The 12,205-nt window shown below is 36.9% G+C and overlaps 1 protein-coding gene across 1 annotated transcript in view; it reads right to left on the reverse strand.

Annotated features, from left to right (window-relative positions):
- The window catches only part of LOC149256626 (10 kDa chaperonin 1, chloroplastic-like), a 33,948-nt gene extending 22,999 nt beyond the window's left edge, over nt 1-10,949 (reverse strand). Inside the window, exons 1-3 of the mRNA XM_089460802.1 lie at nt 10,627-10,949; nt 10,448-10,533; nt 10,278-10,328 (exon numbers count right to left, since the gene is read on the reverse strand). Of these exons, the coding sequence (XP_089316928.1) occupies nt 10,278-10,328; nt 10,448-10,533; nt 10,627-10,738 (249 nt within the window). The 5' untranslated portion in view covers nt 10,739-10,949. The remainder of the gene's footprint in view (nt 1-10,277; nt 10,329-10,447; nt 10,534-10,626) is intronic.
- Between the last annotated feature and the right edge of the window lie 1,256 nt (nt 10,950-12,205).

A 12,205-nucleotide genomic window follows, 5' to 3' on the forward strand; every position in this document is an offset into this window, starting at 1 on the left:
AAAACCTTAAATCTCAAGACAGTTCATACCATAACACTAATGAGGATACCTCTCCCAAGTTGCAACAACACGACAACAACACATATCTCAAACCAATTCTTCCTATTCTTCCAATGCTTCCTACCAATAATTTCTTAAAAGCTTCTTCCCTTTGGCTTTGGAAGTTAAGAAGGAAAGCAAGAGAGGATGTCGATCACCCCCAAAGTGAGCCATCCCCCTTGTTTTTGTTCTTTGACTCTTTGCAATACTTGCACATACCTATACTTTCGCTTTGTTTTCTTGCTCCATGCTCTTAGGCTTTTGACTTCATATCATGCTTTTCTATAAGCAATTTTTGCACTCTTACTTTGTATCTCACTATTGTACCCAACAATCCAATTAACCTATTTATGATCATTTGCTAGAAATTATTAAATTTAACTGATCTTATCTTTATCTGACTCTTCGAATAGGTATTTTTAGTATTGCAAAAGCAATTGAGGGTGGTGTGATTCCACCCTTCGAGCATTCTCTTTCAATTAAGTTATTATCTTAGAGAAGCAAAGCCCCAAAATCATGCCCTATCCGTGTATTTTTGAGTTCACTGGCATAAAGTCCTTTTTGGTTTCTGGTCTTTTTTCGCTTGGAAATGGCTTAAATTTCCAAGGATATTTAGATGACTCTAATGAGGGCCTTGTTTTTTTCTTTTTCAACTATATATGATCAAAAGAGAGCTTATGTACTCTTGGAGCATAGTAATCGCATGGCACCATGTATATTTTGATTTCTTCTTGAAATAGCAAATATATGTTTCTATTGGAAAAAAATGGTTAACATTCAGTTGTAATCTTCCTTTATGATTTAATAGAATCTTTGCTTTTGCACCTAAATCTCATGTTTCTTTTGGCTATGCATGATTTGCTCATTGTGATTTGCATACTACTAACAAACCTATTTTTAGATTTAAGGCCTTATTACATTCATATGCAAGTTAAAATTTGCACTATATTTTGATTTTCTAGTTTGCATTGGGAAATTATTTGGTAGTAGTATTCACAATTGCTATAGGGAACAACCACTTGGCAAACTTTAGAAACACACAAACAAAAACCCAATGAACATTCATCATGTACATTCACCACTCTTCATCCAACTTCCCATGCTAGAAGTGCCACTCTTGGTTTAGAGTTATGTCTTCATCCAACTTCCCATGCTAGAAGTGCCACTCTTGGTTTAGAGTTATGTGTTGAAACACCCCAAAGTTAATGTATCAACAATCTTGACCTCTCACACAAAAGCAAATATCCACGCTTAGAAAAATATTGGCCAATCAACCACCTTCATCCACCATGTTTGCTTCAATCTTCTTCTTGTGCTTCTTCTTGCATTGGTCAACCACCTTCATCCACCATGTTTGCTTCAATTTTCTTTCCAGCCTTCTTCCATTTTTGGCATTGGCTCAATAGTTCATGCCTCATAATTAAATGTCAAAATAAAAAAGAAAGAATATTTCTTTGTTTTGAAGGCCACCTTAGTGAAAATTAATTGTCCAATAGGCTAATAAAACCACACCATGGAGGAAGTTCCAAGGATGAGCTATCTCACTCAATGATGTAACTACCCCCAATGCTTCAATTTATTATACAACCATATTTTGACAAAAATAAAATTGCTTAATGGGGTAGTCATCTAATGGTTCATCTTTCCATCCTCTCTTTTGATCTCTATTAACGAGACTTAGTTACCCCCTTCATTATTTCTCATACCAAGAACCATTTCCCCATGAATTGTGAGTATGAAACCCTTTGAAACAAACTAGAAATGGTTCATCAATGGTTTCATCAACAACCTTTTAGGAAATGTTTTTAAAGCATTTCTCAACAATATCCTATATAACAGAGAATTTCCAACCCAACAAAAACCAATTTGTTTTTTATTTTTCCTAACTGTCATGGAAATGCCATTTCATTGTTTCCTAAACTTCAGAAATGGCTTTTGGTAACCCATTCCCAAGTGAGATAGATTTTGATAATAATTTTCCTTTGATATCATATAGTCTTCTTAAATGGTATCTTGTTTAACAAAATACCATTTAACAACATTATGTAACTTTTCTTGTCATTTGGGTGTAGCTTGAGTGGTTGTGAAGAAATTTATTAACCCCCCCCCCCAGTTCAAGTCCCACTTTGTGATATGTTTGCTCTAAGTGAGTCTGTTGTTGATGAGATATATATGATCCATATATGAGTCATCGACCTGGCCTAGCACCTTGAAGAATCTAAGGTTTACCATGGGTACCATCCTAAAAATGACAACAAGTGTCAAGGTGATTTCCTCTAGGATATGTTACCTTGGAAACAAAATTATGTACCTCATCTAATTATCATAAATAACCCAAAACACAAGTTTTATCATGATCAATGACCTCAAATTTCCACAAACAACTCTACCCAACCCCTCCATTAAATATTTGTTTAGAACTTCAAAAGAAACAACACACCTTGTGGAATCTTTCTATTTAAGTCACCAAAATGGATAATAATAGTTCCAAAATTCAAAAATGCAATGCTCTAGATACGGTTGTGTGATTACAAGACTATCACATAATGCACCTAATACCAAACACTCATGGGTCACAAAAACCCTACCCAATGAAGGCCACCTTAGTGAAAATTAATTGTCCAATAGGCTAATAAAACCACACCATGGAGGAAGTTCCAAGGATGAGCTATCTCACTCAATGATGTAACTACCCCAATGCTTCAATTTATTATACAACCATATTTTGACAAAAATAAAATTGCTTAATGGGGTAGTCATCTAATGGTTCATCTTTCCATCCTCTCTTTTGATCTCTATTAACGAGACTTAGTTACCCCCTTCATTATTTCTCATACCAAGAACCATTTCCCCATGAATTGTGAGTATGAAACCCTTTGAAACAAACTAGAAATGGTTCATCAATGGTTTCATCAACAACCTTTTAGGAAATGTTTTTAAAGCATTTCTCAACAATATCCTATATAACAGAGAATTTCCAACCCAACAAAAACCAATTTGTTTTTTATTTTTCCTAACTGTCATGGAAATGCCATTTCATTGTTTCCTAAACTTCAAAAATGGTTTTTGGTAACCCATTCCCAAGTGAGATAGATTTTGATAATAATTTTCCTTTGATATCTTATAGTCTTCTTAAATGGTATCTTGTTTAACAAAATACCATTTAACAACATTATGTAACTTTTCTTGTCATTTGGGTGTAGCTTGAGTGGATGTGAAGAAATTTATTAACCCCCCCCCAGTTCAAGTCCCACTTTGTGATATGTTTGCTCTAAGTGAGTCTGTTGTTGATGAGATATATATGATCCATATATGAGTCATCGACCTGGCCTAGCACCTTGGAGAATCTAAGGTTTACCATGGGTACCATCCTAAAAATGACAACAAGTGTCAAGGTGATTTCCTCTAGGATATGTTACCTTGGAAACAAAATTATGTACCTCATCTAATTATCATAAATAACCCAAAACACAAGTTTTATCATGATCAATGACCTCAAATTTCCACAAACAACTCTACCCAACCCCTCCATTAAATATTTGTTTAGAACTTCAAAAGAAACAACACACCTTGTGGAATCTTTCTATTTAAGTCACCAAAATGGATAATAATAGTTCCAAAATTCAAAAATGCAATGCTCTAGATACGGTTGTGTGATTACAAGACTATCACATAATGCACCTAATACCAAACACTCATGGGTCACAAAAACCCTACCCAATGGCTTAAGTACAGTAAAACTTGTCTAAATCTAAAATATCATATTTTAGTAAGGTAAGTTCAAGATGAGGCACATAGGCAAACTGAACCCTAGTCTAGACTCTAGACGAGATCACTATTGATTTGGGGTAGCACCGAATGTGCTTTAGGCCTCAAATTTTGTAGTGAGGCTTGGACCACTATTGATTTGGGGTAGCACCGAATGTGCTCTAGGCCTCAAAGTTTGTAGGGAGGCTTGGGCACATGCATTCCAAAGAACCCAGAAACCGTTTTGGGAAATTCCACCCAAAGACGATTATATTAAAATAAATATTTTTAATGAGGTTCCTAAGTCTAAACTTAGGAAAATTAAAATATTAATGGGTATTAATCTACTTGTGGGTGAATCTTCAGATAAAGAGGGAGAGCAAGTCAAAACGATCTAAGCCTTTGATTAGGAGTTAATCTAGGTCGTTGGTTGTCCAACAAAAAGATATAAGAAGGGGCTTGAGGGTCATTTGGAAAATACACCAAGAGAAATCAACAAATCGATTTTCTGAAGTGAGAAGTTCTCAGGAGGAAAATTCGGTTAAGGAGATTTCTTGCAGTAGAGGGGCATAGCTTCCATAGAGAGTGATTTTCTCAACCAGAGAATCATCAGCAAAGAGAGGCAAAGGGTAATTCAGTAGCGGCAACAGTGAGCCAAAGGGGTTGACGCAGAGCCACGTAGAAGCAACGCAGAAGCCAGTGAGGAGTCTGAAATTTGCAGAGGAATTAAAGTTTCAGAAGCCAGGAGGCAGAGTGTGAGCCTAAGAGGCAAAAATCAAATCTCCCGGGCATCAAAATGACCAACCAGAGGAGTGACACAGTACCCAGAGAGCGTGACGCTAGGTTGACGCAGACACTGTGCAGAGGCAGCCAGAAAAGTCGGAGGCAATCAGTCTGGAGTTGGATCAGCCAGGATTTCCAGTGATTGTGTGAGATAACCTCACAATTCTTTCTGCCAATATTTCTCTCTCTGTAACTGAATAACCCTGTGAGGTATCCAGAGATGTATTCAGATTTTGCTACTGCTTAATAATAATAAACCCTCAAAGTTGTTGCACTGGTTTTCCCGCATTGGGTTTTTCCAGGGACATTTGTCCAAAAATAATGGTGTCCTATGTGTTAATTAATTAGGTGTAGGTTGCTTCAATAATTTACTTTTCAAGAAGAAATTTGAAATAAGTTTGTAATATAATTTATGATCTAGGTGAAGTAGATTCCGCTGGTTGCAGTAGAATTCCATAGATTGTTAGATCTAGGAATTTTCACATGATATCAGAGTTGTTGATGTGAAACAAGAAGAGCAGATCTAGCACTGAAGCAAGGGCCAACTTGTTGCAGCAAGCAACAATTCAAATTCCCTAAGGGATTGCCCATTTCTAGCTAGGAGGGCTATATTTTCGGGGTTGTCTCTCTCTAAGTGAGCGGATAGAGAGGTAAGGTTGCCAAATTGAAAATTTGCCAAGGCAGAGGGAGCCATGCAGAGCTAGAGGGACACAAATTTCTACAAGGTGAGTGCTGGGCAAAAAATTCGTCGAAAGAAGGAAGCAAATCGCATAGTAAGGGAATACTTCCTCAATGGTTTCTTGCCTAGGAAATCAGTATTTCTCATTTGCTAGGCAGCAAAGGAGTAGCAGACTTACCAGCTCTATCATGGAGTACGTAAGCCAGCCTAGAAGCTACGTAGTACGCAGTAGGGAGAAAGAGGGAGTTGTTTGACAGCTTTCAGAGGATATGGCAACCAGTGCCTTGAGGAATCAAGACAGGTTGTATGGAGCTTCCATCTACGTCATCTAGAAGGCTAGAATGTCTTTCCTTCTAGATGAGCATGCCCTCAAGACATACATCGACAATGTGGCGGTTGAACCTACGGATGCAGATCCGCTAAAAAAGCACAAGGCTCAAATGGCAAAGGCCAAGAGGATGACCTGGATAGAATCAAGGATCACATGATGTGCCATGTTGCTAGCAGAAGGACTGCTAAGGAGATGTAGGACACCTTGGCCATGTTATAGCACGGATCTTCCAAGCAGTGGAAGATGTAATTGAAACAAAAGTTGAGATCTGCGCAATGCAAAAGGGAGATCGTGTGGATCCATTCCTCACGAAGCGAAGGAGACCCGTGATGAGTTATCAGCTGCAGAGCATACACCTCAGGATTTAGAATTAGTGAGACTGGCCCTAAATTTTGTCTCAGATGAGTGGCAAGTCTTTGTCCAAAGTATCCTGGGCAGAGCAGCATTGCCCAGTTGGGATGAGATGTGGGCAACTCTAAAACAAGAGGAGCTGAGGAGAGACCTGGTCAAAGTCAAACTTGACGAAAGCAACAACAACAGTGGGTCGAAGCCCAAGGAGGAAAAGGAGAATGCAACCCTTGCGTCGAAGGGGCAGCAAGGGCAACAGAAACGAAAGAAAGACGTCTCCAAGGTTAAGTGTTTCAGATTTGGCAAGATGGGCCACTATGCATCCCAGTGTCCTTTAAAGAAAAAGGGCAAGGATGAGAAGCACGATCCTAAGGTTGCAACTGCAAAGATCAAATACGAGGAAGAGTTCGCCATGACAGCCAAGATACCTCCAAGGGGGAGGTGGGTTGATTTGGAGTTGTAGTTCGAAAGAGCTACAAATGGGCAAGATAATTGAGAAGTCAACCTCTTGGATCAATACCTTGTTACGGGAGCCCAGTCTTGCAATAGCAAGATGGACTAGTGTCGGGTGATGACATGGAGTGTTGGGGCGACAAATGCAGTAGTTAGCAGTGCCAAAACTTGAGCAACACAGAGCAGAGAGGTAGCAGTTCGTGGAGGCATAATGCAGAGCTTCAGCATCGCAGCGGCTTCAGAAGACAGCGTGGGACTAGCAGCAGTCAGGCTTTCAGCACCAAGGTGTATCCATTGGATACTTGTCCAGTTTTGGGTCTTTTCAGTTGCTTCTCTCAGCAACTAGTTGCAATACAGATGCATTGTTAGCAATGGTAGTGCTGGCAACATAGCAAATGCAGCAATTGAGGGGGAGCTATAATATAGATGTTGCATTGGCAGTGGCAGTGGCAATGTCATAGGCAGCAGTACAATAGCAGAAGCAGCGCAATAGTTGGTGGACAACATGTCAAACATCAACAGCGCAGAGGACAATGCTTCAGAGCCAGTGCAGTATGCAGCAATAATATATTGCTAGAGCACATACCTCGCTAAGAGGGAGTATTGATTTGAAGTAGCATCAGATGTGCTCTAGGCATCAAATTTTCCAGGGAGGATTGGGCACATGCATTCCAAAGAATCTAGAAACTGTTTTAGGAAATTCCACCCAAAGACGATTATATTAAAATAATTAATATTTTTAATGGTGTTCCTAAGTCTAAACTTAGAAAATTAAAATATTAATGGGTATTAATCTAATTGTGAATGAATCTTCTAGATAAAGACGGAGATCAAGTCAAAACGATCTGAGCCTTTGATTAGGAGTTAATCTAGGTCGTTGGTTATCCAACAAAAAGATATAAGAAGGGGCTTGAGGGTCATTTGGAAAATACACAAATAGAGATCAAGAAATCGATTTTCTGAAGTAAGAAGTTCTCAAGAGGAAAACTCGATTGAGGAGATTTCTTGCAACGAGATAGCTTTCGGAGAGAGTGAATTTCTCAACTGGAGAATCATCAACAGAGGGAGGCAAAGGGTAATCCAACAGTGGTAGCGATGAGCTAGAGGGGCTGACGCAGAGCCACGTAGAGGCAGCGCAAAAGCCAGTGAGGAGTCTGAAATTTGCTAAGGAATTCAAGCTTCAGAAGTCAAGAGCCGTGTTGAGAGACCGAGAGGCAAAAATCGAATCTCCTGGGCATCAAATCTACCAGCTAGAGTGACACAGCACCCAGAGAGCTTGACGTTGGGCTGACGCAGACACTGCACAGAGTCGGACAGAAAAACCCGGGGCAATCAGTCTAGGGTTGAATCAACCAAGATTTCCAATGATAGTGTGAGGTAACCTCACAATTCTTTCTGCCAATATTTCTGTCTATAGTTGAATAACCCTGTGAGGTATTCAGAGATGTATTCAAATTTTGCTACTGCTTAATAATAATAAACCCTCTGAGTTGTTGCACCGGTTTTCCTACATTGGGTTTTTCCAGGGACATTTGTCCAAAAATAACGGTGTCCAATGTGTTTGTATTTCCTTGCTCAGTTTCTATGTTTCAGAATCATAATTAATTTGGTGTAGGTTGCTTGAATAATTTACTTCAATATTTCAGGAAGAAATTTGAAATATGTTTGTAATGTAATTTACGATCTAAGTGAAGTAGATTTTGCTGGTTGTAGTAGGATTCCAGAGATTGTTAAATCTAGGAATTTTCACAGCCACTCCAAGAGTGACAATGGATCCTAATACTCATTTGCTAATAACATGAAAATTATTATTAACCAATTGGACATGGCCTTTATGGTGGAGAGTATTCTTTCCTTTTTGAAATTATTTACATACACCCTTGCATAGGAATGATGGAATATTGACAAAATACACGCAATGGTGGAGAAATGACAAACGCCCATGAAAGATTAACTAGATAGGTCATTATATCCAACTACAAAGTAACCTCAAAATCTATTCATTTACTAATTGGGTTAAGTCATCTACCTACTTGACTATCAATACAATCTACTTGTGGATGTTGAAATTGTGATCACCCTGAACACAAAGAGCCCCACTTTGTATCATAATTAAAGAATTCAAGGATCAATACCAGATAACCTTGCTTAACCCACACAAACAACAATGTATTCTAGAAAAGGCATGCCAAAAAAGTGGGAATTTCTTCATTGATGGAATTTGTGCATAGTTTTGGTGTGAAACATACTTCTAAATGAGAAATAAGTTGTGGATGGGGAAAATTTCCTATAATGCAGCTCGATAGAGCTATCTTCATCCATTCTTGAGTGCAAGAAACTAAATAAATAGTATAGGTAAAGATGAGATACAATAATTTTATTTTTGTGGGGAATTTCTTCAGTGATGAAATTTGTGCATAGCTTTGGTGTGAAACATATTTCCAAATAAGAAATAAGTTGTGGATGGGAAAACTTCTTGTAAAGCAGCTCGCTAGAGCTATCATCATTCATTCTTGAGTGCAAGAAACTAAAAAAAAAAAAATTATAGCTAAAGATAAGATACAATAATTTTATTATGTCCAACAACCGACCACAAAGGTCCAACACCCATTCTTGAGTGCAAGAAACTAAAAAAAAAATATAGCTAAAGATAAGATACAATAATTTTATTATGTCCAACAACCGACCACAAAGGTCCAACACCCATTCTTGAGTGCAAGAAACTAAAAAAAAAAATATAGCTAAAGATAAGATACAATAATTTTATTATGTCCAACAACTGACCACAAAGGTCCAACACCCGACCACAAAGGTAGACCTATGGGACAATAAGATATATCAATGTCAATACAATGTGGGGTTGCAAAAGCAGCTCCTAACTATGGCTAAAAGTAAGATCATTGTTTTAAACAAAATGCATGCTGAATAGGTGTCCAGCTAAGCTAATGACTGGGCCTAAACTAAAACCAAACCCAAAAGATGTATAATAATGCCTAACAAAAACCAAACCCAAAAGATATATAAATAGTACCTAACTAAAACCAAACCCACAAGATATATATTAGTACCTAACTAAAACCAAACTCAAAAGATATATAATAGTGTAGTACTAGTAGGTGTAGAGATACAAGAGTGAGAGTGTACATCTAGGTGCTTATCAAGAAAGAGACAGAAATGAGGAAGATATCAAAATCTCCTCGTCCAGATGCAAATGAACTAAGGGGTCAACGGGAACACTGCCTCGCTGCCGCAGTCGTTGGGCGCCATAGTTGAATCCGGCTGTATCACTAGAAGGAAACTAGCGATGCAATACGTGCATAGCTCACATTGTGAGTGGGGAGGTGAACACCAAATAATAAAGTGTTCTGTCACTTGAAGATTGTCATATTCAGGTTTTCAAGAATTTATTTAACTTAAACAACAACTAAACAAAGTAAACACTAAAATAAAATAAAAAACCTCTATAATGGATATGCAGCTTCGATTTTTGGTACGAGAGCTTTCAACAACAATAATCGTCATATAAGAGAGGAGACCCCCAGGGCATACAGGCACATCTAAGCAACATTGTTACGAGAATGCGGGAAAAAAATATAAGAAGAGAAGCTACTGTTACATCAACCCCAAACTTCCCATCCCAATGTCACCTTTCTGATTGGCAAAAGCTTTAGCGCACAGAGTACTTCATATAATACCCTTGCACAATGGAAAAATCCAAGTTGAGCAAAAGTCTCTTGATAATAATCCCATTCCAGTTTCTCCAATATATAAAACATTTATTCTCGGGTATTTGAAACATACATAGTAATACAGGATTAATAAAACTATGGGTATCAGCAAAGCAAGCAATTTGAACTTTTACCAATATGAAACAGAGGGCACAGAACAACAACTCACTTCAGGCAACTCTTCGAGACGAACGAGAACCCTATCAGCTTGGGGAACTACCTGCACATCATCCAAATGAAACAGAAAACCAATCAAGCCCTAAACCCCAGACACCCCACAACTGCTCTTAGCAAGACAGTAAAACAAGAACAAATCATTCGGTAAAGTATTATAGCGACCTTTGAGATATCCACATTTTGAGTCAAGGTGGCTTTGATGGAAGCTGATGGTGCTCTGTGCACCCTGGTTGGCAGAGTGCAAAAGCCTAGTAAATGCCCAAAACAGTCATCAGAATCACGACTCTGCAACCAACATTGGGACTTGAAGAAAACAATGGTTGCATAAGCTGAAATCTTACCGCGGAAAGATGAGACATTGTAGCGACTCGTGGGTATTCGAACGTTTGACCTTGCGCTAGAAGCAGAAATGGTGGAAGTCAAGGCTGTAGCTCCGACCAGTGCAGAAGCCATGGAACTTGACAACAGAAAAACCTAGAAGTGATGAAGGTAGAAGCGACTGATGTGGTCTCTGAGTTCAATCGAGAGAAGAGGGTACTTCATTTGAGAATTGGGTAAGAATAGGTCACATCTAATATGGCATCTAGAAGATGGATCTAGAAGTTTTGGTTGGTTGATTTCACCATTAGAAGATGGATTTAGAACATTCGATTTCACTATGCGTGTAATGCCACTCAAGATGATTGCATTACTTGATAACTTAGGGTTAAAAAGTCGCTTTGCATTTCATAATTGAGATGAGAGGCCAATTCTACAAAAGTGGAATGGAGGAGATTTGCCACTAAAGTGAGTAAAGGATCGAGATGTTTGATAAGAGGAAAACAGTTTTTCAAGAGAAGAAAAGTGCAAAATTTATTATATATATTATTGAATGCAATAAGTTATTGATTAAAAAAAAGTTGCTTGACATAAATTAATTTGTTTGTAAAAAAAAAAAATCAAAATGTTTATGGGTTTGGCAAGTTAATAAAGTTTTTTTATGAGATAAGTTTTTAAAATAGAAAAAATTTATCATGGAAAATAATGTTGAGATTATATATATTTTATATTTATTTAATATAAAATTAAAATTGAAATTATTTTAATTTAAAGTTTGTTTATAAAATGTAGAGTAGATAATGATGGGGTGTTTAATTAAGGCATTCTACCGCGTAAAGGTTATTGGTTCCAAATTTTGTGGGCAAAAACTTAGCTATGTTAATGGTTGTTGTGGTTCAAATGAGGTGCAATCTTCAAGTGATTTTGATAGCTTAGATGCCCCTGGTCTATTGGCGCCGCAGATTAGTCATGTCATTGTTCTCATGATTGATTTGATTTTCCCCTTTGTTTCCTTTGCTTCTAATTTATTATTTTCCTTTGGTTCTCATTACTTTTTGTTCATTATTTTATTAATATTTTATTCATATTAGTTCACTTATATTTTATTTAGTTTTAAATTAAAAATAAGATGTTTTTTTAGTTATTAAGTTATATTTCTCAGTTTAAGTTCTAAAAATTTACGCTTTACTTAGCTTTATTAAACATGATATATAAATAAATAAGTTTTATATATGAGCATAACTTAAAGAATTATAAACATATAAACTAATTAATTGATTAATTGATAAACTATTAGGTTTAATCCCTATTTATCCATCCCAGTATACCTTTAGTAAATGAAAATAAATATATTTAATAATCAAATTAACTAATTAATTATAAAACAGTTATATTTTTATTCTTGTTTTTCCATAATACTTTGTATAATATAATTAACATAAATTTATATTTTGTTTAGTTTTTAGTTAAAATAAAATACTACATATTTAGTTACATATATAGTTAAATAAATAAACTTAGTAAATAAGACAACTAATTGTTTGAAGGTTGATTTGTAACACAAGGGGATTACAACTACAAGAAGTAGAGCCATGGCAAATA

Source organism: Pinus tabuliformis, chromosome 7, assembly GCF_031772625.1.
Source record: "Pinus tabuliformis cultivar Carrire ecotype Pingquan chromosome 7, CPIR1, whole genome shotgun sequence".
In the NCBI taxonomy this organism is placed as follows: Eukaryota; Viridiplantae; Streptophyta; class Pinopsida; order Pinales; family Pinaceae; genus Pinus; species Pinus tabuliformis.